The sequence below is a fragment of the Aspergillus pseudodeflectus genome (assembly GCF_044049435.1).
Source record: "Aspergillus pseudodeflectus strain CBS 756.74 chromosome Unknown BJX68scaffold_31, whole genome shotgun sequence".
Taxonomy (NCBI): domain Eukaryota; kingdom Fungi; phylum Ascomycota; class Eurotiomycetes; order Eurotiales; family Aspergillaceae; genus Aspergillus; species Aspergillus pseudodeflectus.
In genome coordinates this window covers 186,610-214,148 of record NW_027263807.1, presented here as the reverse complement: position 1 = coordinate 214,148, position 27,539 = coordinate 186,610, and the positions used below count along the sequence as shown (strand labels likewise).

Genomic DNA, 27,539 nt, shown 5'->3' with positions numbered 1-27,539 from the left:
GCACATGGGAGGTGCGAAAATCGACAAAATCAAAGATGTTCTCAAGAGTCTCTGTGTGACTTCTTGCTTCAGCTAGCAGATCCTTATACATTGAATCTATCGTAAGTCTCGACCGAATGTGTGACAACTGATTTGCTTCTTTGTTCATCCACACAATATCTCGGCGAGACTCGGCGGCGACGTCACCTGCTGGCTCAAGCTCCGCCCACCATAATTTCATAAAGTTCCGATAATTATCTCCGGGCTCTTTCTTCAAATACCTAAGCTGGAACCATGGCCATCCCATCGGTAATGAAGGCCTACCTCTACAATACCACAATTCCTAATGGCGTGTTGCCAAACCTGGCATATGACCCTGCGGCCCGCACACCACCTCCTCCTTCATCTCCCTCTCAAGTCCTCATCAAGGTCCTTTCCACCTCACTAAACCCAGCCGACTGCAAAGTTCCCGAGCAGTCGACCATTTTTGGGAGAGTTCTTATATGCAGCACTCCTGCGTCACCTGGCCTTGACTTTTCCGGGCGCGTTGTTGCAACACACCCCAACCACAAGGGGGAATTCAATCCAGGCCAGCTTGTCTTTGGATGCTTAGCGAGGCCGAGAACATTTGGGGCGACAGGGGAATATGTTCTCTGTGACGAGAATGATCTTGCGATTTTGCCGGATGGCGTGAGTATTGATGACGCCGCGTGTGTGGGCGTCTCTATCCGTACGGCATGGCAGTCTCTCAAGTACTACATCAAGCCCTCCTCTTCACCAAGTGCAGTTGGCGACGAGCAAAAGAAGGTGTTTATCAATGGGGGCTCCGGCGGCTGCGGTGTCTTTGCGATCCAGTTTGCAAAGATGTTGGGGTGCCACGTTACAGTCACTTGCTCATCGCGAAATGAAAAGCTTGTGAGGGAGCTCGGAGCTGACGAAGTCATCGACTATACGGCGGTAGATGTGCTCCAAACCCTCAAAGCCAAGGGGCAAGTATTCGATCATGCCATCGACCACATTGGGACTCCGGATAATCTGTACTCGCAATGCCACCACTTCCTAAAGGCCGGCTGTGCCTATGTGCAGGTCGGTGCCGGGAGCATAATGAAAGTCGTGTGGAGGACCATCACGCCCAGATTCCTGGGTGGTGGGAGAAGGTGGTTTGTGCCGCTAATGTTGGAAAATTCCAAGGAGGACCTATTGACCGTTGTCGAGTTTCTGAAAGAGAGAAAGCTCAGGGTGGTTGTCGACGAGGTGTTTGAGTTTGGGGATGTGATCAAGGCTTATGAGAAGCTACATTCTGGTAGGGCAAAGGGGAAAATTATAGTCCACGTTGCGAAAGACCGAGTTACTACTCCGTAGATCGCAGTCGTATTGTAATCTATTATTTTCCAAAGTAGGTCATTGTAAGCTCAAATGCCTCCTCGCTCCCGGGCCCTCAAAGAGATATCAACAGGAAGTAGTACATATGCATCAAGAAGTATGGCTTATGCTAACCGGCCGGGGTGTATAACTCTGCAGAATAAACGTAATTGTGCATAAGATCATCTGTTCTCCTGGCTCTATAGATGAAGCATTCCCCTTGCATAAGCGGTCTGGTCGGCGAAGGCATTACGTATCACTTGCTGAGTTTTTGAATAATTTGAACTTGAAAGTCTTAGAAGTTTATCTCATCCCGTGCAAAAGATGTCGAGGATATCGCTGCCCAGCTCGAAGGTGCGGCTGGTCGTCGGGTTCCGTAAGGGACTCGAAGCTTGGCAGATTCAGGGTCTTGTGCTATAGAAGCACAGCCGGAGGCTGAAGCCAAAGGGAATATGGATACCAAAGCCAGGCTCCACGGACAGCGCGTTGCACGGTGCACCAGATGTAACCAAGTCACCAACAATTCATCATCTGCGCAAGTAACCACCCTTCCGTCGGACACACAGACGCGAGTCATTCTTCCGCAGCGTTCCTCGGGTGCAACGAACACGAACGAGGCTCAGCGAGAACGTGGGCTCGAATGACATCACATGCTACTGCGGTTCCCCCCAATCGCTTTTCTTTCCTCATCATCCATTGATCGATTCGCTAAGATATTCATAAAGGCGATGATGATCTCTGCTATTCCTCGCCCTCCATGACGGAATCTCCTGGCAATCTACCCTGGCCCAGTTTTTATCCCCACCGTTCCAGCTCTCGCTCATGATCATCTCTGTCATCTCCCCTGGCATTCCGACGAACCCCCTTCACCACCATTTATCTTTCTTCGATATCGTTGAACTTCTCTCAATTGCTACAAGTCTATGACAATGATCTGACGGTTCAAGACGCATTATGGCATTAAGCACCGTTTCAGTCGGGGTTGCCCTCACTCCGACCGTCGTTTCGACTTTCTTCTCTCATGTACGTTCCCCGGGTTATACGGCTCAGTGACGGATACTAACTGAAGCTGTAGTATGTAAATCGCAAGACCCTACACAACAAGCCAAACGTTCATCTCTCCTACGATCAAGGAATCTCGGTCATCCGTGAATTCATCAACTATAGCTCCAAGCGCCCGATTGAGTATATCCAGGAGTTCACTGGACAGCGCGTACCTGCTCCGCACTGGGTAAAAGTTACGCGCTTGACCATCTCGAAGGAATACTTATCGCGAGCTGCAGATGCACTTATCACACAACTGGGCCCTGACGGGGTTGCGCGAGTCGGAGGGAAGGAGTGGTGGCAGTGGCGTGGCCCGGCCGGCGATACAGAATTGAGAGGAGAGTGGATTGAAATGAAAAGTGATTACAATGAGAGGAAGCGTGTCGGAAAGGACCACCCTAGTCAGAGGCGCATCATGTTGTATATCCATGGTGGTGCATACTACTTTGGAAGTGTGGAAACCCATCGATACCAGTTGCAGCGGCATGCGAGAAAGTTGAAGGGAAGGGTCTTTGCTCGGTAAGTCCTCACAATGCCTGTCTGGTAATGCGGTTCGCTAATATTACTCAGTGAGTCTGATTCTTGAAAACGTCTGATGAAGCTAACATTGCGAAGCTGAATATCGCTTGTCCCCACAGTTTCCATTCCCATGTGGGCTGCAAGACTCTTTAGCAGCCTATTTCTTCCTCTTACAGGACCACTCGCCCAATGAGATCATCTTTGCGGGAGATTCGGCTGGTGGAGGAATGATTCTCTCGTAAGTTCATGGGTCTCGCTGTATTTAACCCGACTAACGTTCCTAGTATGCTTGTCATTTGCCGCGACCAAGGGATTCCTCTACCTGCCGGTGCGATACTGATATCTCCATGGGTTGATCTGACGCATTCACTTCCCAGTATCGTCAAGGACAATCCTGGAGACTATATCCCTCCGCACGGGTTTTTGCACAAGCCGTCGGTGGCCTGGCCTCCACCGAACGAAGACGAAATCAAAGAGATCAAGAGATCTCTGACAGAGAACTTTGCATCCAAAGGCGAAAAGAAGAATCAAAATGGTGGCAAGACAAGAAATACATTCGCTGTAGACTCCCAGCACCCGACAATGGGATATGGGCGCCCGCCTCCATCCTTTGTGATGAACGGGAAAACAATCGAGGTCAAGGACCAGATACATATGTACACGACAAACGACCTCCTCTTTCATCCTCTCGTTTCTCCCATTTTCCAGCCTTCCCTCGGAGGTTTACCTCCCCTTCAGGTCATCAGTGGCGGCGGAGAGATGCTCCGAGATGAGCAGTTTTACGTTGCGCATAAAGCTGCTAACCCTAGTGCGTACCCACCGAACGATACCATCATTGAAGAGTTTGACCCGCAACGCGAGACACTGCACAAGTACCCTGGTACTTACGTACAGCTTCAGGTATGGGACGACCTCTGCCATGTTGCCCCAATCCTCAGCTTTACACGTCCTGCCAAGTACATGTTCCGATCAATAGCTCAATTCGGAGCCTGGGCCTTGGCACGCGCACAGGACTCTAGCATCGAAATCATGAATGATGATGAGATTTCCCCGATTTCTTCTAGTGAATCCGAGAGCTCTGAAGAGTCAACCACTGAAGAGAGGGGCAAGGATGCACATGACATCGCCTCCCCTACTGTTGGAAAGGCCGGCGATCCGCTTCCGTCTTTCAAAGACCGCATGATACGCCAGGGCGTCAACAAGAGAGGCCATATATATCCTCTTGACCCTCCCCACGCATGTCCAGTACTACAAATACCACCTTCCTCAGTTGGTACAATTAACCCGGGGCTCCTCATAAAGTGGATGTTGGTGAAAGAAGAGTGGGACCATAGATTCGCCAAAGAAAAAGCTGCCGTGCACCAACAACGACTCCAAGGCCTAGCGTTTGGATTCCAGGATTTCGACGGTGAGACACCGCCGCCCAGCTCTCTAGCTGCAAGAAGGTTCGCTCCTGGTGCGCTACCACCAAAGGGCCTTCGGACAAGCTACCTTATGTCCATGTGGAGCAAGTTTGCCAGCAAACACGACAAGAGGACAATCAAGAGAGAGCAGGAAATGGATAGCCGCTCGCAACGAACCAGTGTCGAAGCCGGAAGAGCCGGTGCCTCAATCGAGCAAGGCCAAGAAAACAAGGAGAAGACCCCTTCCTTCCCAGTACAAGAACAGCAAAACGATACAACATCCTCTACCAGCCAGCTACCTACGAATGGGGAAGCCTCCGGTTCATCTATATTCCTCCCACCAGTGCCCCCAGACAAACCCTTTAGCCCTCTTATTGTTCTCCCGAACTACGAAGGGAAGTCTAATGACGAGTATGAAAACGCAAGCACAAGAGCGCTCTTCCATGTACCAGGGACAATTCCGCGTGCCGATGACGCCAAGAGCACGCAGCGCCCAATCTCACGGACTGGCTCGAATACGATACGCAGTGGCTTCACCTCTGAGCCAGGAGATGATACGAGCACAATTGGGGACGAAAGGTCCCTCGCCGTTACTAGCATGGGGGCTGACGCTGCGAGTACGCGAGCCGTGCTCAATGCAAGAGGCGTTATCAGCCTCGTGAACGACGATAATTCGGCTTACCACTCCGTCGATAGCCTTCCTGCTACTCTTTCTACGAACGGAGTGGCGTCAGAGGCACAAAAATGATGCGCCCTTTTCCAGTCACGGAGAGAACACCCCTCGGTGTACATCTATATCCTTTGTAACAAACCCTGCCATTTATTGCGGTTTACACGACTGTGGCTATTTGATTGATTATGATTATAAATCTGTATACCCATGCAAGCTTAGAAGACGTTTGTCCATATGATTATTTTGAATTCACCAAATGTATATATCACATTTTACATAGGGGTATATGCCGATTAATATACAAGTCCTCTACCAGTAGTACAGCGTAAAAGTACAAAAGCGGCAGGAAAATCTACCACTTTATTCCAACCTTTCTGGCAACCCTCTCCGCAACACCCATGAACGCCTCCCTCCTTGCACTTTTCTCCGCATTTTCCTCCGCAACAACGGTCGGAACCCCACGATCCGCATCCTCACAGACCCTTGCATCGAGCGGGATATCTCCCAAAAACTCAACCCCAAGCCGCTTGCATTCCGCTAGCACACCCCAGTCCCCTTCCCCTGCACCCCCATGCGCATGCTCATGCTTATGCTCATGCTTGTCATGTAGCCCATGCGAAAAGATCCTCGTCTGATGCCCACACTCGGGACACGCAAAGTACGCCATATTCCTCACCATCCCCAAAACCGGCACATCCATGCGCTGGAACATCCCAAAGCCCCTTACCGCATCACGCAGCGCAATATCCTGCGGCGTCGTGACGATCACGGCCCCGTCGAGGATAATCTCTTGGTTTATTGTGAGTTGAACGTCTCCCGTACCCGGCGGCAGATCGAGGAAGAGGACGTCGAGCGGGCCCCAGGAGACGGAATGGAGGAGCTGGTGCATGGCTTTTGTGACCATGAGGCCGCGCCAGGAGATCGGGGTTGTGTCCATCGGTAAGCGGCCGGATTCGTGGAGAGGAGATGTGGAGGCGGCTTCGGGTTGAGGGAGGAGGTAGCCCATTGACATGGATTTCAGGCCATAGTTTGTCAAGGGGATGAGGCAGTTATCTGGGCTTCGTTAGTTGGAGGGCATGTCGAGAGGAGGCGAGCGGACTGCGTACTATCATCAAGACGAGGCTCGCCGGAGAGATTTAGAAGGGTAGGAATCGAAGGGCCAAAGATATCTGTGTCCAATATTCCAGTGCGAATGCCACGGCGTGCAAAGGAGAGGGCGAGGTTTACTATCTCATTGTTAGGTTTTCACAAATGTTGGGACTATAAGCTGAACAGGCACGGGCCTGTTGTTCTTGTGCTCAAAGGTATATAGCGCTACACACCTGCGATTGTAGACTTCCCTACTCCTCCTTTTGCCGACGAGACGGCAATGACCTTTTTCACATCGCGAATCTTGCGCTTCTCGGGGAGTCCGCGGCGACGGGGGAACGAAGGCGGGGTGCCGGAACGTGGGAGGCCCTGCGATTATTAGATGAGTACAACCAAAATTCCGTCAACAAGCTCCTACCAGTGGATTGTCATGTTGCAGACACCGAAATGTCGAGAAAAGCCTTTTTTTCACGGCCATGGCGCGTTATGGACAAGGTGACTCGAGAGCGAAAGTTGATGTCAGCCTGAGGCCAGATCGTGATACTGCCGGTGTAAGCATTCACCGCCCTGAGCACCGCCTACTTGCTCCCACCGCCTTCTTGGCCTCTTGATCATCGAAAATGATAATCGCGGCAGAAAAATAATTTCTCTTCCGCAAATAAAAAAAAACCTGAATTCAGGAACCCAGCATTCGGAAAGTCATGGCGCCAAAGTCGCTGGCGGAACAGATTGCTGATCTGGAGGATCTTACTCCGAGAGGTATATTTCATTTCCTGGCCTCCTGTTATATGAAAAAGTGGGTAAGCTAAAAACGATCAGATTTTGACCCGGAGGACATTGAGCGCGGTGGACAATCTAGCGATGATGAGGCACCCGTGAAGGATGCCAGTGCTGGTAGGGAGCATTACCAGGCTGTTGGGTTAGTATAAATCTCTTCCATACATTAATTGCGGGGTGGTTGTGCTCACTGGTACTAGAAAGGGAAAACTTCGCAAGGAGGATCCGATTTCCTTGGGGAAACAGTACGCCGGTTCGCGGGTTAGCCGAGACGCACTTGAGGCCGAGAGTGATGACGATCCATTTGCGGCGCGGTCTAGCGACGAAGAAAGTGGCGATGAAGACGAGGATCTGAGCGATGACGATGATATCTCCGATGGAAGCGAAGACGAGAAGCCGCCGAAATTCAAGACTGCTAGTCGAAAACGAGTTGAAGACGATCTGGACGGGATGGATACAGATGGATCGGAGGATAGTGAGGATGATATGGAAGATTTCGACGAGGAAGAGATTTCAGAGGAAGATGGTGACGAAGATGAAGATGAAGACGACGAAGACGATGAGGACGATGAGGACGATGAGGAAGATGAGGAAGATGAAAACCCCGCAAAACGCCGTGTGAAATTTGATTCTGGATTCGACGACCGCGAGCAACTCCGCCAACTAATGGCCACGGACCAAAAGACCATCGCAGCGACCATCTCCCAAGCCGCCAAAGCCGACGCGACAAAAGGCAAAGCCGTCAAGCAACAGCGCGCAACCTTTGACTCCCTTCTCAACGCTCGCATCAAGTTCCAAAAAGGTCTCACCGCAGTGAACCAGCTCTCCGTCGCAGCACGCAACCAAACCGAAGACGACGAAGTCGACGCCGACGCCTTCAGATCAGCCGAAACCGCCGCCCTGACGCTCTGGTCTACCCTCGAAGACCTCCGTCTCACCCTCGCCGACGCGCAGACACAAGACGAGTCAAAGAAACGCAAACGGCCTTCCCCCGCCACCTCAACAACAGCCACATCCTCCCTCTGGGCCCGGATGACCGACCTCGAGTCCACGGCCGTCACCCACCGCCGCGCAATCCTCGACAAATGGTCCCTCAAAGTCCGCGGCGCAAACACCACCACCCTCGCCAATTCAAAGACAAACAAGCTCCTCGGCTCCGCATCCGCCCAACAAACCATCACCGCCGTTCTCGACGCGCACATTGCCTCCGAGACCGCCGACTCCCGCGCCGCGAAGCGCGCGCGCAACAACACGCCCGCCACAAATGGCACCTCGACGTCCAACCCCTCTGAAGCGGAAGAACCCATTTACACCGATGCCCTCTTTTATCAATCCCTCCTCCGTGACCTGGTTGAGCAGCGCATGTCCTCATCCGATGCAATTACCAACGGGCTCGACACGCTACACCTCCTGCCCTCGCGCGACGTGCACCCGGTGACAGGGATGCGCAAGGATAAAGTGAAGCGCGACGTCGATACACGGGCCTCGAAAGGAAGAAAGATGCGTTTTGATGTTCATGAGAAGCTGCAGAATTTCATGGCGCCCGAGGAGCGCGGCACCTGGACGCTGCATGCGCGCGAGGAGTTCTTTGCGTCGTTGTTGGGCAAGACAGCCAGTGGGTTGTTGGGCGAGGAGGAGGATGAGGTTCATGGAGAGCGGAGTGATGTGAGTGAGGATGATGATGCGGAGGAAGGTGGATTGAGGCTTTTTCGGAGCTGAGCATCGATGTACAGCAGCTAGGGGTGCTCGCTATATAGATATGATTGGAAAATGCATATATTATCTGTACGGGACTATTGCATCCTGTGAGTGCTCAGCGCAGGCTGTTCTTATTTCATTAATTCGTAAGTCGCGATTCGGAAAATGGAGAGAAAAGATTCCTGGGGTAGCATATAATCCCAAAACTACTAAAAGAAAGCTACGCTTTAATTACACAGCACCCTTGCCCCTATCGAATATTCAGATTGAGTTTCAACGCCCTGAACCAGAAATCCTCTTCTCCCCCGACGGTACACACTCATACCTCGGTAGTACCGGGCTCCCCGACGCCTGCCAGCTGAAATTTGTTGTCCGCGGTAACCCCATCATACGTTCCTGGACTGCGCGTTGCAGCTCGGCCTTTCGATCCAGCTCTTCCTGCGGGGACAAAAAGCACGGATAGCCGTCAGCATCTACCACGACGGCACCGCTGACGTCGTTGTAACCCGGTAGGGCGGAGTTGGAGGGGACTGAGGGGAGACCTGGTTGGGATTGGTTGAGCATGGTGGCACTTGGGTATGGGGATGTGTGTGTTTCTTCCGCTTCGGTTCGTGTAGAGATGTGAGACGGAGGTAAAGAGTGGTTGTATGGGTAGCTTGGTGGTGCTTGAACTTGGCTGAGGTATTCTGCTGGCGGGTTGATGTCTTCCCAGAGGAACTGTGTCTCAGATGCCCCGGTTGAAGTGGGGCGGGGATGGAGATAAGATGGAGAGCTAGACGCTGGGGCTAATGATGCCTGATGGGTCTTTGTTGATTGATTAGTGTAGGTAGTAGCGGAGCTGAATGTTTTGCGACTGAAGTATGAGCGACGCCCGCTATCCCCCTCGTCCTTTGACGGAGACTGGGAAGATGGGTAGTGTTTGCGAAAGAAAGGCATGACGATGGTATTCTCTCCGCGGATGAATTGACTATGTTTTGATTCTTCAAATCAAGTAATGCCCTATCAGGGTAATTATTATGCAGACTAAGTTGCAGACAGGACCCAGAGTCAGGCAGAGGGGTGCTTCGAGAACAAGTAGCGGGGCCTCCTGCTGACGTGGAGCGAGGAGAATCGAATTGGAGGGATTCTTTCAGCCCAATCTCAATTTGAACTGCGAAATCAGTGCTTGTGGGAGGTGAGGTGTGTGCTTCTGAATCTCAGGTCGTATCAGAATCGATTCAAGAGCGTTTTCTAACGGCGTGCTTGCTGCAGAAAGAATGCTTTCTCGTGATAGGTTCGGCGGCTGCTGCAAGAGTCTGTGGGAGAATGTCATTAGCTGGACTTGACCGCTCGATCTGGAATGAGTCAAACCTGATGTCTTGATTATGACGTTGTGTCACTATCTCACTGTTGCAGGAGGGATGAGTCTCGGAGAGCTCTCAGCTGTCGCCTGTCCACAGGCTGAAAAGGGGCACTCCCGCACTGGGGTAGCCGGCCCCGGGGCCGGGGCTGACGACGCCATACCCCGTTTAGACCCCGCCTCCCCCACTGAAGGTATATAGCTCCAGAAATTTTACCCGAGCTATGAACCACCGAGCTTGTGACAGAAGGCCTTTCTCGAATCTGCCACCAACCATTTTACTCCAGAGTTACGTAGCAGTCAGCTTCCCCAACTTTGTCCAACATGGCTTCAGCCACTTTCGCGGTTAACCCTAACTCACCCTCGAACAAACTCGGAAATTCAGACGACCTCCCAAATTCCGCCTCCTCAAGCCTCCGCCTCAACCATCCGACAGAAAGCGAAACACTTCGAATCTGGAACCAAACATCCAACGACTGGAGAGACGCTCTTACAGTCCCACAGTATCTCGAAGAATACGCATACCTCCTTACCGTCCCTCTCGCCCGGAACAACGGCATCACACAATGGGTCTTGGTAGACGACAACCGACCAGCCGACAAGCGCACGGTGCTCGCCTCCTGCGAGACATTTCTCAAGAGAGCCCTGTTTAGTGATCCGGATGGAAAATGCGAAGAAGTAATCGCACATGGCATTGCGAGCGTGTACTGCGAACCCGGGTTGCGCAAACGAGGATATGCCTCGCGCTTGCTAAAGGAATTAAGTAAGACCTTGCCCAACTGGCGGATCGATGCTGGGAAAAAATGCATCGCTAGCATGCTTTATTCCGATATTGATCCTGGATTCTATCAGCGACTGGGATGGAACCCGTTTCCAAGCTACCATTTCGAGTTTGAGCCCAAGGTGGCACCCCATGGCGCCACGCCCCTCTACTCGGAGGATCTAGCTGCGCTATGTGAGAAAGATGAAGCGATACTTCGGTCTTTGCTCTCAAAGCCGTCAACTGAAAGCCAACCTCGATTCGCGGTTGTACCGGACCACGACCACCTCGTTTGGCACCATAGTAAGGAGGAATTCGGCGCCCAAAGGCTCTTCGGCAAGATCCCGCTAGTCAAAGGCGCTATTGCTGGTCCACCTGGCAATCGCGCCTGGGCAATCTGGACGCATCGTTTCTACCGGCATCCTGACAGTGATTCTTCAGCTAGTAATACGCTGTACATTCTCCGATTTGTCATGGAGGACCGAGAACCCGCCGCGGAGGATGTGCGGGCTATCCTTCAGGCGGCGCAAACCGAGGCGGCGGAATGGGGGCTTGGAAAGGTCAAACTATGGAGCCCGTCAAAGGCATTGGAGGAGCTGATCGAGAAAGCTGATATTTCCTTCCAAGGTCGAACCAGGATACAGGAAAGTATACCTTGTCTGCAGTGGTACGGAGAAGGAGATGGGTTCCCCAAATCGCTGGACTGGGTTTTGAACGAAAAGTATGCTTGGTGTTGATGGTGCCTGGGGACATCTATGAGTTTCCTAGTCCATGGGCTCTCTATTAAAATAGAATATCAACAATAACTTGGGTAAATAGACTCAGCAACACTTCACTGTAACCCTGACAAGGAGTGGAAAGGGGCGCGTGGCTTGGTTGGCCGCTGCACGAAATAATGAAGCATATGACACGTGACTTTGCAGCACGCGCTGATCACCGGGCCAGATGCGCCATTCCAGCAAGGTCATTGGCTGGTCAGATCGGAGCCCTCGCGGGACTCCGGAGAACCGCAATCGACTCCGAGGTCGGGAGGGGCAGGAAGCTGGAAACTTTGAGTCACCAGAAAATCTTCCCCTCAATATCTACAATTGACAATCTAGACAACAATTGGGATAAAGATCACATCATGCCGACTGATTCGCAAAAGTACCTCTCGACGAGAGGAGGAGACTACGACGTGCGCTTTCCACAGACCCGACGCTGACGACAATCCGCTAATCATTTTTTTTGACAGCTCTCCTTCGAGACAGTCGTCCTAAAGGGCCTCGCCGCGGATGGCGGTCTTTTCCTGCCTCACCAAGTTCCAACTGCTGATGAATGGGTGCGCAATTGATTCGGACTTTCGAGTCTCTCCATTGTCTAATATGAATAACTACAGCAAAGCTGGAAAGACCTCTCCTACGCAGACCTTGCCCTCAAAATCCTCAGCCTCTACATCTCCCCCGATGAGATCCCTACCGAAGACTTGAAAGCCATTATCGATCGGAGTTACTCGACTTTCCGCGCGGAGGATATCACACCGGTTGTTAACCACCAGGACAACCTGTATCTGCTTGAGCTGTTCCATGGCCCGAGTTATTCTTTCAAGGATTGTGCGACTCTCCCCGGCGGCGATTATATTGAGTCGTTGAGCTGATGACTTCAGGCGCCTTGCAATTCCTCGGAAACCTATTTGAATACTTCCTCGTCCGCAAGAACCAGGGCAAGCAAGGCAAAGGTGCGCGGAGAGACCCGAATTTCGCAAGTACAAGTCGGATTTAACTAACCATGCGATAGAGCGACACCACTTGACTGTTGTCGGCGCAACCAGCGGAGATGTTAGTTCACGCTATATCCCAATCGTGGTAAAATACTGATTTTTAGACCGGCTCCGCCGCTATTCACGGTCTCCGCGGCAAGAAAGATGTCACAGTCACCATCCTCCACCCCAAGGGCCGCATTAGCCCTATCCAGGAGGTGCAAATGACGACCTGCACAGAAAAGAACGTCCACAACCTGGCTGTTACGGGTACTTTCGACGACTGCCAAGTACGCTCCTCGCATCTACCTGCACTAGAAAACTGTCGAATGGCAACTAAATGCACGAATAGGACATCGTCAAGGCCCTCTTCGGCGACGCTGACACAAACAACGCCCTGAAACTCGGCGCTGTGAACTCGATCAACTTTGCCAGAATTCTCGCTCAGATCGTCTTTTACTTCTTTTCTTACTTCCAGCTTGCGAAGAAGTCGTCTTCTTTTAAGGTAGGAGACAAGGTGCGGTTCGTGACGCCCACCGGAAACTTTGGCAACATTCTCGCTGGTTTCTTTGCTACAAAGATGGGTCTTCCCGCGGATAAGCTAGTCGGTACGTACATCTCTGCCCTATGATGTTACTCCGCGCGCCTTGCTAACAGAGCATTTTCACAGTTGCCACAAATGAGTAAGTCTCCATAGACATGATTCCCGCCGAACCAGATATCATTTGAACCAGATATCAAGAACACCGCTGACATCTCAAAGGAACGACATCCTCCACCGCTTTTGGACAACCGGCCGCTATGAGAAGCACCCCGTTCACGATGAAACCAGCAAGTCAGACGGCTGCAAGGAAACTCTCAGTCCCGCCATGGACATTCTTGTCTCCAGCAACTTTGAGCGTCTGCTCTGGTTCCTTGCAAAGGGTACACCAACCAACCGTTATATTCTGCTAGTCATCAAGGAGGCTAACAAGGCACAGAAAACGCGCTCGCAAACGGCTCCTCCCCCCGTGCCGCCACAGAAAAGGCCTCCGAATCCATCGTCTCTTGGTACACATCGTTGAAAACCACCGGTGGCTTCGGCCCCATCGACAGCGCCATGCTCGAAGCTGGCCGAAACACCTTCGAGTCCGACCGCGTCAGCGACTCCGAGACTCTCTCGACCATTCAATCCTACTACAAGGACTCGCAGTACATCCTAGACCCGCACTCCGCCGTCGGTGTTACGGCGGCGAAGCGCTCGATTGCCCGCGCCGCCCAGGGCACGCATCATATCTCGCTGTGCACGGCGCATCCAGCCAAGTTTGCGGATGCGGTTACAAAGGCCTTGCAGGGTGAGGCTGGGTTTGATTTTGAGGGGCAGGTACTTCCCGACGAGTTGAAGGCGCTTTTGAAAAAGGAGACGAGGGTCACCGAAGTTGAGAACTCGTGGGTTGCTGTTAGGGAGATTTTGAAGGGACAGGTTGGGGATGATGCAGAGGCCGAGCGGGATTAGAGAAGCCTAGAGAGGTGTTTATGCATTTGGTCCCAAGAGGGTTATAATACTGGGGTTACTGTTGAATAAAAGTTGAACTGTAGGTACATATATACCGAAAGGTCTGCACTCCCACAATTGTCGGGATTTTCTGCACCAAAATCTTCAACTAAACGCAAGGTACTGCCTTGAGATACATCAACGTTGTGGACCATCGCCGGCAATGCTTCCAAGTCGAACGCGAACGCTCAGCAGTTGCTGCCAACCTCGGTTCAACCCTCCTTAGCGCTCCTATAGCTATAAATCGCCGCTGCATTGTCATTGTCCCACATAAACCACAGTCAATGCCACCCATTCATAGAATTCAAACGCAAAGCGAACTCCCCGCCAGAACTCGACAGGGTTCTCTCAAACCTCCCTGCTTCCTTTCCAAACCTACGCCATCTCGCCGGTAGACTTCCCATACGATGATGGCTGGCCGGAGGGAATCGCGATGATTTGAGATATCCAAGCAAATCGCCCTTGCTGGCGAAAAGTCCTCTACCTGGTTCGCCTTCATGGCCGCAAGCTTCAAAGCTATCATCTCAGCCCATTCAATTGAGGCATCAAAGCAGATTCCTTCTTTCGAGATTCACCATCTAAGCTTCGCCAACATCTCTACATTCTACACCGACGAATTCCACTCCTTGCTCTCGCGCCTTAACCCATTCACCCTTTCTATAAACCCGTTTAAGAATGGCGGCGGTTGGGCTTTCAACAAAACGCAGTTCTTCCCCGGATTCGCAGACTGGCTAGTCCCCTGGTTTCTAAACAACCTAAGCAGTGTCGAAGAGTTTACTTTTTAACACCTCATACACTTCACCTCTGGGCTCAGCAGATATATCCCAGTCTTACCCTCACGACATCGGCCTTCGACACGCTGAAATGCGTCGTCTGCGGGCTCTGACCCTCGGTAACATTGCCATCTGCCCCTAATTACAAGGCTTTCTCACCTGACATTGGGGCACACTCCGCTCAGTGACGCTACAGGAATGCTATGCCATATGTCTGGCGCCACTTCTTCCCTCCGCTGACTGAGGCATTGGCAAAAGTACGAGAACAAGATCCATCTGCTGGGCCGAGCAAATTCAAAGTCATCTACAATAGGCCCCAGCTGAAATGCTGCGCCCCGAGGACCACCACGGTACATTGACGCCAATTTGATTACACGGGCAAAGGGAAAGCTCGCAATAGAGCACAAGGGCCCCTCGGTGTCCTACGGCGACATAGACCAGAAATATGGCGGGTCGTTCTATGAGACTATCACTAGAGGGGTTCCTGTATGGGGATGATGAGAGAGAGTATAGGCGGTTTATGGCTGTCGTTCAGGGGAATACGAGCATAGCGACAGTAGGTAAGTCATAGCTTCAGGTGCATGTATCTAGTACAGTGAGAGCTGTTTGGTAAGGCAGGGACGTTGACGAGCAGCGCCTGCCCGACGTGCTACTTTGATATTTCTAGTATTCTGGTCATATATATTTCTACTTTTAGCGAGTAATGTATGCCTGATGAGTCTATATCGACAGAAGGAGGACAGGACGCAAGGAAGAGCCTGTTTCGTTCTCTAGAAGATCCGGACCCATGCATAGCGAGCGGCCCTATATCAACATTTCGAGCCTCCGAAGTACTTTCACGCAATGCTTCTACAGATTGAGAATATATAGCACTCAAATCACCGCAATTTCTTCTCTGATTAAACAAAAAGAAAAAGAGGAAAGGTTCTGACAATCTGAGACAGCCAGCTATTCCATCCTGATATCCTGCTCACTGTACAAGTCCATGCCCAGATGATTCAATAACGCATGCGCCTCGATATTATCCTCGCCACCGCGCCGCTCATCCTCACTCCGCAGCTTCCAAATCTCCTCGCGCGCACGCAAATGCCGCTCGAACTCGGCAATACTCCAAAGGCAATTTGGCCCCAGCTGCGGGCGCTGCTGCAGCAGCTGCAGACTCTGGTCCAGGTTAAGAATACCTTGGAAGCACTCGTAGTTTGACGCCCAGCTCTGCGGAAGTTGCACGCCCGGAAACGTCCTCCACTGACTGTCGCCGAGTGCCGCGGCAGAGTATTCGAAAACTCTCAGGAGATGTTCGGTAACTTGTGCCCATTTCTGGATTTCGGAGCGGTGGGACCGCAAGTGGTCTACCATGGGCGACCACTGAAGCTCGGACTCAGAGTATGTGTCTCTGGGTTGTAGAAAGGCCCAGCAGAAGCGGGTCAGATCCCAAGTGTAGCTTGAGGGAAATTTCTTCCCGACGGCGTAGCGGTCCGGTCCGCGCATGTCCATGTGCCCTTCGCCACAGCGTTCATCTGTACTTAGTTGGGTTGTTTCGATGAGGTATTGCCAGATGGCAGATTGGTCGCGAAACATCCAGCCGAGTTCCTGGTTCCATTTGTTCCAGTCCACTCGAAGGCTTTTCTCGAATCGTTGTATGCCTGTTTGGGCGAGCATCAAGAAACTTAGGGCTCTGGTGCGGAATATAGCCGCGGTGGGTGGGTCTGTGCTGTCCATCCTCGAATACAATTGCTGGAGTGAGTTATCTTCTTCCGGTGTCAACACTGACACAGTCAAAGAGTTTGAAGATGGGAGCAGTATCCTCAGTCGCCGGTACCAGGGTACAAGCAGTTTCGAACCAGGGCAGCCAATCGAGACAGCACAAGCGGCTGCCAAAGTATAGCTTCCTGCGCTTGGTTTCTCTCGAAGAATCACAGGGTGGTTATATCCGTTCAAAAGGAACAGCTCGTCCCTTTCAGAGACTTGGTAGTCTTGCTGAGGGATTGAGACTATAAAGAAGCCCATATCGCCCAAGGGCATGCGAATGTGTGTGTAGTTTTGACTCTGGACGGTCTCTCCCGACACTTTGTACAGCTTGAATCCTTGAAGCTGCATTGCACCCGTGGCCGAGTCTATCTCTATGTGACAGTCACCTTGACTGAGGCCTTTGAACTTGATACGTGTTGAGCAATCTAGCGTGCCGTCATCCGGTTTATCCGGATCATCTTTCGTACGTAGAAAGTCATCCAATGATGGTAGCAACAGGCTCCGAGACCAGTCTGGAACCCAGGATGGAAGGTTGAACCTTCTCTTTTGTCCGGCCAGCGCCATGACGTCGAATACTTGCCAGTTCTTGAGAAGATATGCGGTGATTCCAGTGTACACATTCTCAACAGGGATTCGGTATTCGGGGCCAATCAACTTTTCACCCATCAAGCCCAAAATGGCGAATACCTTGTCTCGTGGATCGGAGCATTTGTAATGAGATCCATCTGCCAAGATCTTCAGTAAATCAATTCCTGTGAATGGGAACCATTTCGCATCCTTGAATAACCATGAAGGTATGTTCAAGTCAGGGTACGAATTGCCAAAGGGCCTCTTAGGCCAGCGTGCGGAAATGCTCCCACAGACTAGTTCAAACTCGCGCGCCACAAGGCTTGCCTGAAGCGCCCAGACCTGCAAAAAGTATGGCTGTTTGACTAAAGCTTGTAGACTGCTCCGAGTCTCTTTGCCTATGGTTGCCGGGTAGTCTTGGCCGGGTTGGAACGCCGTAATCTCTTTGAGAAATTGAAAGGCCGGGCAGAGCTCGGGAGATTCATTTCCGATATAAGCCAAAACCTTGGTCGCCCTCGAATATACCTCCCGCAGTATATATACCTGCGCGTTTTTTTCTTTGGGGTTCGTGTGGTCAATGCATAGTGAGTCTACCCAGAGCAACCGATCTGCCTTCCGGCGTCTCAGCCGCCGAAGAGCATCTCCGCAGTTGACAGACACGTACGTCACGTCCCAGTAGCTGCCTAGAAATACCGGACAGGGTTCGAGCGAGTCAGCGGGGTCTTTAACGGAGGTATACGATAGAGCCTCGTATAGTTTGAGAGGAATTTGGTTGATGCGCACAGTTTCATAATCCGCGTGGATCGGGCTACCGGCTGTACCAGGTTTCAGCCGCACCAGACGTATGCTGTCTTCTGAGGGAAGCTCTGGTAGCAATGACGATGTCTTTGGTTCTTGTTGGTCTTGCTGTGTTTGAGGTTCGCTCTCGGATTTCGGGTGATGATAGGAGACAACAGGCGGCCATGTGAGGTTCATTTCACTCGAATCTTGGAGCTGCGGCAAACGGGGGAGGGCATCTTGTGCTAAAGAGGGAATGGCGAAACAATAACTGCAGGTAGGAAGGCCACTGGCGGCGGATACATCTGGTCGGCGGCAGCCAGATTCATGCCATCGATACATGTTCCAACAGCGGGTCTAATACGGAAATATGGAGGAAGAGTGGCAAAGTCCAAGTGAGAGGGGAGGAGGTGCCTAACCTTGGAAGCACCATTAGTAGTAGGCAGTGCCCAGAAGGCGGTCTGGGAATCTCGCTTCAGCTCCTTTTCATCTCCAATAATTTCTTTCCTGATCATCCATCACCGAAATCGATTCATCTGGCTTTTTCATAGATCTTGCAGAGCTTCGTTCCATGGTTGAGGTTGTTGATTGCCGACTTTATGATCCACGGTACTCCTCCCGAAAGTCTGGCCCGCCACTGTAGTGGCTATCAACAAATCTGAAGTCGGCCTCAATGATACAACAAATCAGTCAAGAAACTGACTCAACCTGGACTAAGCTCACGATATTAGAGGGGTCAATGCTGCGTCTACAGCTCGATCACGTGTATCGAATTGTTGCTGGCAAGAGTCAACTGCACAGACAGATGAAATGTTTGATTAGGATCTGAAGAATTGAGTCTCGCGACATGAACATTCGAGATACCAGACAGTCAGATCTTGAAATTATCGAATCGCGCAACCCCGCATTCCATTGCAGCTCAAGGCGTCATAGCGGGATGGATATATCTATATATGTATTTTCCCCGCACTTCCATCAGGAGATTCCATTCTTCATGTTTTCATCATCCAAGGATATCCACGTTGTAGGAAACCTGTTATTCTCAAAGGAGGCAACAAGTTAGTCTATCAGCATATTCGCGTTGTAGATGTGCATTAGCACCACTTCGATGACGAAATATAGCTGCTGCTGAGCCGGATCGACATTCTCCACAGCCACGAGGACCTACTTTTCCTGCCACGGGCAATTCTGCTCATTGTTTGCTACTCTCTCAATGCCATACCGTGGATTGACACGAATGTCGTTTTTCACCAATTGCGCAAGTCTACATTAGCATGTACCTGAATTTCGAAGCGATCCACGGGATCGTATCATTGGCGACATTAGCACTCTCCGCAGCAATCTCTCCTGATTCTGAATCGGAGAGCGTCACTTACCTACCAACGCGACCCCCATCATATCCTCTAGCAGTTCGGAGTCCATACCTCTCAACATGGATGCCCAGCGACCAAGTGCAGATGCTGCCCTATGCCGAACCGCAATTCTGGGCAGGGCAGAACTTAACCTGGTCTGTTATGGTGCGCGTTGATGGCCAAGCGTATAGTTTGATGAGTATACCAAGCCCTGGAGACAAGATTCAGCCTGCTGTTGTTCGGAGTGCGGAATATACTGCGACGCACTCAATCTTCAAGCTTGACGCTGGGCCGGTGAGCTTTACGCTGGATTTTTTTTCGCCAATCTCGCCGTCGAATTACTTGAGGCAGTCGCTTCCGTTTAGTATGGCTTATTATTCCTTGTTTGTGGTGCTGGACAGAGCTGATCTTAGGGTTTAGGTTATCTGACTGTCAGTGTTTCTGGTGCCGATAAAAACGACATCCAGATTTATTCCAGCATTGATGGGAGATGGGCGGGGAGACAGCAGAACACCGTCTGCAGCTTCCATCGGCAGGGCTCAGCCCTAGCTTACGCGCTCAAGGTAGACAATGCGGTTCCGTATACAGAAGAGAGGGACATGGCGATATGGGGCGAGTCCATCCTCTCATCCTATCAAAGCGCTCAATCAAAGCTTTCGTTTTCTTCTGGAGAACGTAGGCAGATTCGCTCCCAATTTGTCAACGACGGTAAACTATCCGGCAAGGATGTACCTTGGACCCCCGGTGGAGTTGTGGCATTTGCTCATGACTTGGGCAGCGTTAGTGGCGAGTCCTCTGTGCTCTTTGCTGTTGGATACGTGAGGAAAGAAGCGATCAATTACCTGGGAAAAGCGTACACAGGATATTATCGGTCTGAATTTCCTGATACGTACAAAGCGCTGGAGTGGTTCTTTGACGATTATCTAGCTGCGTTGCTTGAGTCGAAAATAGTTGACACTGAAATGACAGGCCAGGCAACCTTGGCGGGGGGACATAAATATGCTGATATTGTGACTCTATCAGCCCGGCAGGCTTGGGGAGGAATCGATTTGACAATTCCCAACGACTCACGCGACACAAACGACGTATTGGCCTTTGTCAAGGAGCTCTCCAGCAATGGCAATCTTAACACAGTCGACGTCATCATGCCTGCATTTCCCATCTACTACGTTATGGAGCCAGAGTATATCCGCCTTTTGCTGGAACCGATGATGCGATACCTTGCTGCCGGTCGCTGGACACAGCCATATGTGATCCATGACATGGGGACACACTACCCTAATGCCCTCGGCCATGATGACCAAAAAGCGGAGCCAATGCCCATCGAGGAGTGCGGCAACCTGATGGTCCTTGTGCTGGCTTATGTACGGGCAACGGGCAATTCAGCCTGGGCAGACAAGTATATCCGGCTCCTAGGAGGGTACGCGGACTACTTGGTTGAGAATGGCGTCGACATTGCGAATCAGCTATCTTCAAATGACGCTGCCGGACCTCTGGCGAATGAGACCAATCTCGCTATCAAGGCAGCTGTCGGCCTCGGGGCATTTGGAGAGTTAAGTGGGCTGAGCGAGTACTCGCGAATCGGCAAAGAGCGTGCGAGCTTGTTCTTTACGCAGGGGCTTGGTACCGATGAAGCTAAATCCCACTTTGTTCTGCAGTATCCGGACAAGCCCTCCTCGTGGAAAACGCCCTATAACCTGTTTCCAGATGTGCTTTTCGATCTCAAAACATTTCCCAAGGAAGCGTACCAGATGGGAAACACATTCTTCAAGAAAGTCCGAGGTGAGTATGGCGTCGCTCTGGACAATCGACAAGACTGGGCCAAATCGGACTGGAACATGTGGTTGGCCGGGACATTCAATGACATGACCACCCGCTCCGAGTTTATCGACGACCTTTGGGGATTCATGTCCAATGGGAAACACAACTGGCCGTTTTCTGACCGTTATGTCGCCACATCGGCCAAAGGTCGTGAGCCTGGCCATCCTGTCTTGTGTCGTGCGCGGCCAACAGTAGGTGGTCATTTTGCCCTGGTGGCATTGCAAGGGCCTAGATCTTTGCAGACTGCGGTATCGCGCAAGTCGAAGGGGGCTTCTATTGTGGAGGAGAAGCCATCAGATGAAGTGAGAGAGGATTTGTAGGCCCTCTGTATATAGGGAATTATTGTTGTTTTGCTGGTTTGTTCTCTTGTCTTGAGAGTGTTCTCAGTCCTACCCAACGATAAGTTCAAGCACAAAGTTTACATTGAAAAGCTTGTCAGTGGTTGTCTGGACCGTGCAACACTGACCGCTAATTAGACTTGAATGTTTGTGTTGAAATGGTTGAGGCTTGCAAGTCATAGAAAGGCAGAACAAAACAGGGCTTACATAATCGAAGCTCTTTCCCAGAGTTCAACTCGCCGCTGCTTTTTTGCTCCAGCTTTCGAATCTCCCCAACTGACGCTCTTGTCTCTTTCTCGCCCTCCCTCTTTCTCTTGTCGCTTCTTTATCTCTCTCGACCCCTGTCTCTCTCTTTACTCCGCCACTGTTGACTTGTATCCTCCCCATGGCTTCTGTACGTGGTTTTCCCTCTGTGTTGTTGTCGCCCCCCCGAACAACCCCCCGACCCCGTACAGCGAGAGGAGCTTAGCTGTTCAACGTCATTCTCTCCCACCTTCGGGTCTACGCGTCCGACGGATTCACCACGCGCCGAAGTTGGTCGTATCTGTTTTGAGTTCTTGATACTAACATCTTTCGCCGCTTCTTCTAGCCCCGTCCTCCACACAACTTCGGTCCTCAAGGCTATTCGCTCCCCAACGGTGCCTCCGGTCCAGTCCCTGGAGCCGCCCCTCTGCTGCCCAACAACGGACGAATCATCCAGAATGGACCTGTAAGAGTATTATGTATTGCGGATGTGCGAGGTATGTCTCTGCGGATATATTGTCTTTGCTGCGGCGGCGCTACAGGATGAGCGGATTGGCTGATTGAGACGTTGCTTCTTTTGCTTTTTCCCCTCTACAGGAAATTTGAGGTCTCTGAATGAGTTGGCCAGACAAGCCCGCGCAGACCACATCATCCACACTGGCGATTTTGGTTTCTACGACGACTCCTCGCTGGAGCGGATTGCGGACAAGTGAGTGACATGTGCAGGCAGAATCCGATCACTGCCATTGGTGGTCATTGGACCTTCCATGAATTGGATAGGCTTGCTAACAGCAGGTGATCTTTTGATAGGACTCTTAAGCATGTCGCTCAATACTCTCCCCTGTTGCCAGAACTTACAAAGCGCACGATTGCTCAGACCCCTCCTCAGCAGTCGATCAAGCAGCGATTCACACCAGACCAACTACCCCTCTCAGAGCTTCCCTTGTTATTGAACAAGACGTTTACTCTCGACGTTCCCGTATATACTGTGTGGGGTGCTTGTGAGGATGTCAGAGTGCTGGAGAAATTCCGCTCTGGAGAATACAAGGTCGACAAGCTCCACATTATCGATGAAGCCAACTCACGGTTGCTGGACATTGGCGGCGTTAAGCTGCGTCTGCTTGGACTGGGAGGTGCGGTGGTTATGCACAAACTGTTTGATAATGGAGAGGGCAAGACCACTATTGCTGGCGGCCAAGGGACCATGTGGACCACCCTGTTGCAGATGGGAGAGCTGATTGACACAGCTAATCGTGTTTACGACCCGTCGGAAACCCGTGTCTTTGTCACCCACGCTTCACCTGCCCGCGAGGGAATGCTAAACCAGCTCTCCGTAACCCTAAAGGCTGATTTCTCCGTCTCCGCTGGGCTGCACTTCCGTTATGGCTCATCCTACAATGAGTTTTCCGTGAACCCTTCACTCGACCACTACCGCGGCAAACTCGCCGCCTCCAAGGCTTCCTTTAACGATGTTTGGGAGACTGTGCGGACTGAGGTTGAAAACGCCATCTCGCAGAACGATGCTCAAAAGACTCTTTTGGAGAATGCCCTTGGCGTGGTAGACAGGATGCCCTCGGTGGCTAATGGAGGAAACCCCTTTGGTGGACCGACGCCTGGCAGCGGTGGCGGCCAGGTAGATGAAAGCGCTTTCAAGAACATGTGGAACTTCAACCTGGCGGATGCTGCTTTTGGCTTCCTGGTCCTCGAGATTGAATCCGGCCGTATCGGAACTGAAATGCGAGCACAGGGCTTCAACTTTGCTCACCGTACCGGGAAGCCGCCGGTTTCTGGACCCGCCCAACCCGCAGCAGCTCAAGTGGCCCCCGGCGCCCCCGTTAGCGTTCCTTCTCCTGTCAATGCTACTCGCCCGAATGTTGCTACTCCTCAGTTTGGCCAGGCTCAGCCCATTCCCACACGTGCTGCGCCTCCCACTCAACAACAGACTGCGCCGGCCAACAAGGGACCTGGCGCTCGGACATCTCCCGCCCCTGTTATTCCCAAGTCCGCGACTCCGCAGCCCTCTAGCACCCCGGCCACCGCTGGTGCTACGCCGTCTGTCGAATCTGCCGAGACATCGGCGCCTCCTGTAGAGGCCAACGGCAGCGCACACCCTGAAAAGCCGGGCGAATCGCCGGTACCGAGAACCGAGCGGAAACAAAGCAACGCTCTCTTCGTGTCAAATGTTGATAATGAGCAGGCTGCCCGGGATCTCTTCTCCGAGGAGGACAAGGCTAAGCTCTTAAAGGTAGAGAAATGGGGCAAGTACAACCATGTCGCCACTTTTAGCAGTGTGGAGGAGGCCAAGGCCGCCCTTGATCGCCTTCCCATTGAGTACAAGAAGTCCACGCCTGCCGGCCAACCCCGCAGGCCTAATGTCAAGTTCTTCGAAGACCGTGGTAGCCACCGGGGCAATGCTGGCACGTGGCAGAGCAGCAACCGGGGCGGTAGCAACACAACACAACGCGGGGGATACCAGAGTGGAGGGGCTAGTGACAGCGAAACCGGCCGTGGACGAGGCTACGGCGGGCGAGGTGGTGGCCGTGGGCGTGGCGGTGACCGCGGCGGAAGGGGTGGACGAGGCGGTCGTGGAGGATTTAACAAGGCCGATTCATCTGCCCCCTCGACTTCTACCCCGTCCGGTGACAAGCCAGCCGCATCTGGCGACGCCTAGGGCATGATTTTGATCTAATTAGCCTGTTTTTGTCTCTAGTTCCTTGTATTCCCTCTTCGTCTCTTCATTGTCACATTTAACTTTTCCCGGTCCCTTGGTTTCACATAACTTTACCTAACTTTTTTACCCGGTCAATGTCCCGCGATGTGCTACAAATAATCCTACGGTTCTCAAATAACTTATTTCTCTTCGTGTGAAATCAAGAACAAAAAACACTTTGACTTTTTCTTGAAAAATTTTCGGATTTGCCTGTGGAATGATGTAACGCAGAGGATATAGTTTGTCTCGTATGCCCAAAGCTGAGGAGCCCACTCCGCTTCTGTATGCTATTACCGTTCTCGGATGCCAATTATTTGATACCCTTTGCTTGTCTACTTAGCCGGAAGTCTTTTCCGAGACTCTCGATTACGTACGCCCCCGCAAATAAGACGTGAGGAGATGGGAGAAGGATAGACCTTCGGAGTACCAAGCGTATCGAGAAAGCTATCAAATTACGTGCACAATTGCAATCGCGGTCGAAATGTTGAAATCAATAGTTAGAGAGTTGGGCAGGAGTAGAGATATCTGAAGAAACAGCAAACCGGAACAGGAAGAGAACTAGTAGTAGAAACGAAAATCATGGAACTATTATCTTTGGAAATGGGTTGTATATGCGTGTTTTTGAAGTTTTCAAACTGCTCAAAACGAATGCAGAACATGAGAGAAGGCCTTGATCTGATCCCCCGGCTTTTCACTTGGGTCTCCTTGCTCAAAGACAACTCGAGTTTCCATTTTCTTTCGTATATGGATTGATCGATGATTTATTCATTTAATACCTCCGACAGCGCGACAGTGCGGTGCAGTACATTGTAAAAACCAAACTCGATATGTGCGTTTGTGGTGTACAGACCTCCCAGGTCAATCGCAAGTGTGCACCTCCCTTCCATTCGCCTGTACAGAATCGAAAAAAGCAGGGGAAAGCAAAGAGATAAATGGGAAGAAGAAAAGGAAATATCCATAAGATTCGTCAATTTTGCACCAGTGAAGAACGGATATAAGCCGCTTTTCCTGCGGTTATATTCGGGGTTGTGCTTCCCAGTTCACAAAAAAAAGTAGATGGCCAAGCCTGTATGTATCGTGTCCTATTACTCCAAAAAATCGCCGAGGTATCATATCGTGGGGTATCCGTAATCGAATTCGAAGAAGCAGACGATTTCGAGGCGTCATACGCTGTAGATCACTTCCTCTGGTGGGTTCCGTCGATCGTTCAATTCAGGAGCGGCCGATAATATCATCAACGTCTCGCTGATTCACGACAACCCCTCCCTCAGAGCAGCGAGCCTTTGTACGCAGCTCCGAACATAGATTGTCGACGTCGATTTCCCCGTTGCGGAACTTCTCCATAGATTGCAGGCGGTCCCTAGACAGGAGACTGTTAGTGGATAAAAACGATTCCAAAACAACGCGTGACGTACCATATCTTGGTGCAAGACAACATTTGTGCCTTGTCCTCCCCAGGAACAACCTCTTCATCCATTCTGCTATCAATCTCATCAAGAATGCTCTTCTTGGGCTGCTGAGCATGAGCGCCAGCCTCGGTGAGATTATGCGAGGGGCTACCCAGATCAGGCAATGGGAAGGCATCGTCGAAGAATGTGTTGAACTCCTGGGACAGAATTGCATTCTGAGATTCCCGCCAGTCTCCAAAGAGCGTGGGATCAAAAGCATTGCCATTCTGCTGAGCAAAAAAGTCAAGCCCTGGGAAATTGTCTGGAGTTTCAAAGGTGTTTGTGTTGGCTTGTTGATTGGGCGTGTTCGTAGCGCTTTCGCTTCGGTGTCTCACAGCTGGTACAGGGTTATTGATATTGCCGCACGCCATGCCAAGTTGTGCGCAGAAGGACGCCTCACCATCAATCGAGCAGGAATGTCCCTCGTGGGAGTCGTGCGGCTTGTTGTCTGGTGACTGCACACTAGGTTCCGGAGACGTTCCATTGGATGACAAGAACTGGTGAGAGTCTGATGAGGATGAAGGGGAATCAGATGTGGACCCCTCAAGAGGCCCTGTCCCTGATTGCCGGAAGCCAAAGGAAGACATGTTGGTAATGTGGCTTGACGGAAGGCCAGTTGAGATTGGTGATGTAGTGGCAGATTTGCCAGGTGTAGCTTCCTTGGGAGAGGCGGTTGTGGATGTCCTGTTGGATGGTTGCGCCTGTGGTGCGGAGCGACGATTGATAACACCGGGGATAGGATTGTCATCCTTGGCCTTGTCCTGGGTCTTTCCGCTGAAGATACGTCCACCAGGAAGGTCACCAAACTTGGGGAAGTCGAACATGAAGTCATTGTTATTTAGACCCGACATGCGGTTTGCGTTGCCCGGGTATGAGTTGATGGCAGAAAGCGCATTGCCGTGTGTTACCCAGGAGAGACGCTTGCGGTACTCGCGAAGTTCGACTTGGAGTCGTTCCACCTGAGCTTTGAGCAAGCCATTCTCTTGGTTAGCGTCATCAGAGGCCTTTTGCAGCTCGTCGACTTTAGTTTCCAGGTCCTTTAGATGCTTTTCCTTGCGCTCGCGGAAAGCCCGCTGCGCCGCGCGGTTCTGTGCCTTGCGCTTCTATACGAGAGATCATCAGCGACTGCATCTGATCAACGAAGAGCCACCTGAATACGTACCGAAGTCGGCTCTGAAGTCAACGGCTTCCTTCCTGGTTTCTTCGCTGCCTTGTCATCACCTTTATCGTCGCTCTCCCTCCGCTTCTTTCCAGTTACTTCCTCGGAGTTGTCTTCGGACTCCTTCCGCTTATCACCAACCTCATGTTCATCCGACTGAGCACCTCCCGGCAAATCTCCAATTAGATCCTCCGATCCTTGAAAGTCCCATTCGACGTCCGGATTGAAGTCGAGGAAAGGGCTCTCATCATAGTTGAAGTTTCCGAACTGGCTATTTGAACCATCAAAGGCGGGGGAGGCATTGAAGCTGCCGGAGGATGCTTGACCGGGTGTGTTGTTAACAGTTGTAGCAGAATTCGATTTTTTAGTGTTGTATTGCTGCTTCGTGTTGGGGTTGTTTGATGAAAGTGCGGCTAGGAGGAGATCCTGCTCACCAGGAGACAGGTAGAGCCCATGTTGATACATTGTATTGAAGTCGGCCATGTCGAATTGATTTGTACGCCAGAAGCCCGGTTGTATCTGAATAAAATATGTTTGACGGTGGGGAAATATTAGAGTCGTAGATGTAGGGATATCGGAATATTAAGCTGGCCGCCAGGTCGGGCTTCCCGCCCGTTTGCTGTATCGATGTCAAGATCAGCGTGAAGGCAGTGGTACTGACGCTGCGGACGACGACGTAGTGATCAC

General features: G+C 51.5%; 10 protein-coding genes across 10 annotated transcripts; 6 read left to right on the top strand and 4 right to left on the bottom strand.

Annotated features, from left to right (window-relative positions):
• Window positions 1-39: 39 nt before the first annotated feature.
• Window positions 40-1,341, top strand: BJX68DRAFT_277011 (NAD(P)-dependent alcohol dehydrogenase; the record flags this gene model as incomplete). Its single annotated transcript, XM_071048252.1, has 1 exon — window positions 40-1,341. The coding sequence occupies exon 1, from the start codon at window positions 274-276 to the stop codon at window positions 1,339-1,341; it is 1,068 nt and encodes a 355-aa protein (XP_070897369.1). The 5' UTR covers window positions 40-273.
• Window positions 1,342-2,295: 954 nt separating this feature from the next.
• Window positions 2,296-5,194, top strand: BJX68DRAFT_277009 (lipase/esterase family protein; the record flags this gene model as incomplete). Its single annotated transcript, XM_071048251.1, has 4 exons — window positions 2,296-2,364; window positions 2,417-2,893; window positions 3,024-3,142; window positions 3,189-5,194. 4 exons carry the CDS (start codon window positions 2,296-2,298, stop codon window positions 5,053-5,055), a joined length of 2,532 nt encoding a protein of 843 aa, XP_070897368.1. The 3' UTR covers window positions 5,056-5,194.
• On the bottom strand, window positions 5,194-6,572 carry BJX68DRAFT_122104 (Mrp/NBP35 family ATP-binding protein). Its single transcript, XM_071036135.1, has 4 exons — window positions 6,488-6,572; window positions 6,303-6,438; window positions 6,087-6,206; window positions 5,194-6,033 (listed from the first exon to the last, which is right to left on the bottom strand). Exons 1-4 carry the CDS (start codon window positions 6,545-6,547, stop codon window positions 5,333-5,335), a joined length of 1,017 nt encoding a protein of 338 aa, XP_070897367.1. The 5' UTR covers window positions 6,548-6,572; the 3' UTR covers window positions 5,194-5,332.
• A 149-nt stretch (window positions 6,573-6,721) lies between these two features.
• BJX68DRAFT_122095 (AATF family protein) lies at window positions 6,722-8,635 on the top strand. Its single transcript, XM_071036134.1, has 3 exons — window positions 6,722-6,828; window positions 6,889-6,988; window positions 7,047-8,635. The coding sequence occupies exons 1-3, from the start codon at window positions 6,771-6,773 to the stop codon at window positions 8,563-8,565; spliced, it is 1,677 nt and encodes a 558-aa protein (XP_070897366.1). The 5' UTR covers window positions 6,722-6,770; the 3' UTR covers window positions 8,566-8,635.
• Window positions 8,636-8,673: 38 nt separating this feature from the next.
• BJX68DRAFT_240498 (uncharacterized protein) lies at window positions 8,674-9,979 on the bottom strand. Its single transcript, XM_071040689.1, has one exon. The coding sequence runs from the start codon at window positions 9,478-9,480 to the stop codon at window positions 8,818-8,820; it is 663 nt and encodes a 220-aa protein (XP_070897365.1). The 5' UTR covers window positions 9,481-9,979; the 3' UTR covers window positions 8,674-8,817.
• Window positions 9,980-10,127: 148 nt separating this feature from the next.
• On the top strand, window positions 10,128-11,639 carry BJX68DRAFT_240496 (GNAT family N-acetyltransferase). The gene has a single exon (XM_071040688.1). It carries the CDS (start codon window positions 10,208-10,210, stop codon window positions 11,378-11,380), a length of 1,173 nt encoding a protein of 390 aa, XP_070897364.1. The 5' UTR covers window positions 10,128-10,207; the 3' UTR covers window positions 11,381-11,639.
• A 33-nt stretch (window positions 11,640-11,672) lies between these two features.
• On the top strand, window positions 11,673-14,010 carry BJX68DRAFT_240495 (threonine synthase THR4). Its single transcript, XM_071040687.1, has 10 exons — window positions 11,673-11,820; window positions 11,878-11,964; window positions 12,022-12,235; window positions 12,289-12,360; window positions 12,420-12,460; window positions 12,507-12,671; window positions 12,734-12,989; window positions 13,052-13,064; window positions 13,145-13,305; window positions 13,362-14,010. Exons 1-10 carry the CDS (start codon window positions 11,770-11,772, stop codon window positions 13,874-13,876), a joined length of 1,575 nt encoding a protein of 524 aa, XP_070897363.1. The 5' UTR covers window positions 11,673-11,769; the 3' UTR covers window positions 13,877-14,010.
• A 1,326-nt stretch (window positions 14,011-15,336) lies between these two features.
• Window positions 15,337-18,376, bottom strand: BJX68DRAFT_121997 (heterokaryon incompatibility protein-domain-containing protein). Its single transcript, XM_071036133.1, has one exon. It carries the CDS (start codon window positions 18,121-18,123, stop codon window positions 15,637-15,639), a length of 2,487 nt encoding a protein of 828 aa, XP_070897362.1. The 5' UTR covers window positions 18,124-18,376; the 3' UTR covers window positions 15,337-15,636.
• Window positions 18,377-19,055: 679 nt separating this feature from the next.
• BJX68DRAFT_268494 (uncharacterized protein) lies at window positions 19,056-24,206 on the top strand (the record flags this gene model as incomplete). Its single annotated transcript, XM_071046107.1, has 5 exons — window positions 19,056-19,497; window positions 19,554-21,256; window positions 21,882-22,032; window positions 22,133-22,244; window positions 22,346-24,206. The coding sequence occupies 5 exons, from the start codon at window positions 19,056-19,058 to the stop codon at window positions 24,204-24,206; spliced, it is 4,269 nt and encodes a 1,422-aa protein (XP_070897361.1).
• Window positions 24,207-25,330: 1,124 nt separating this feature from the next.
• yap1 (putative bZIP transcription factor AP-1/Yap1) lies at window positions 25,331-27,335 on the bottom strand (the record flags this gene model as incomplete). The annotated part of the gene is made up of 3 exons (XM_071048250.1): window positions 25,331-25,605; window positions 25,661-26,796; window positions 26,856-27,335. 3 exons carry the CDS (start codon window positions 27,333-27,335, stop codon window positions 25,458-25,460), a joined length of 1,764 nt encoding a protein of 587 aa, XP_070897360.1. The 3' UTR covers window positions 25,331-25,457.
• Between the last annotated feature and the right edge of the window lie 204 nt (window positions 27,336-27,539).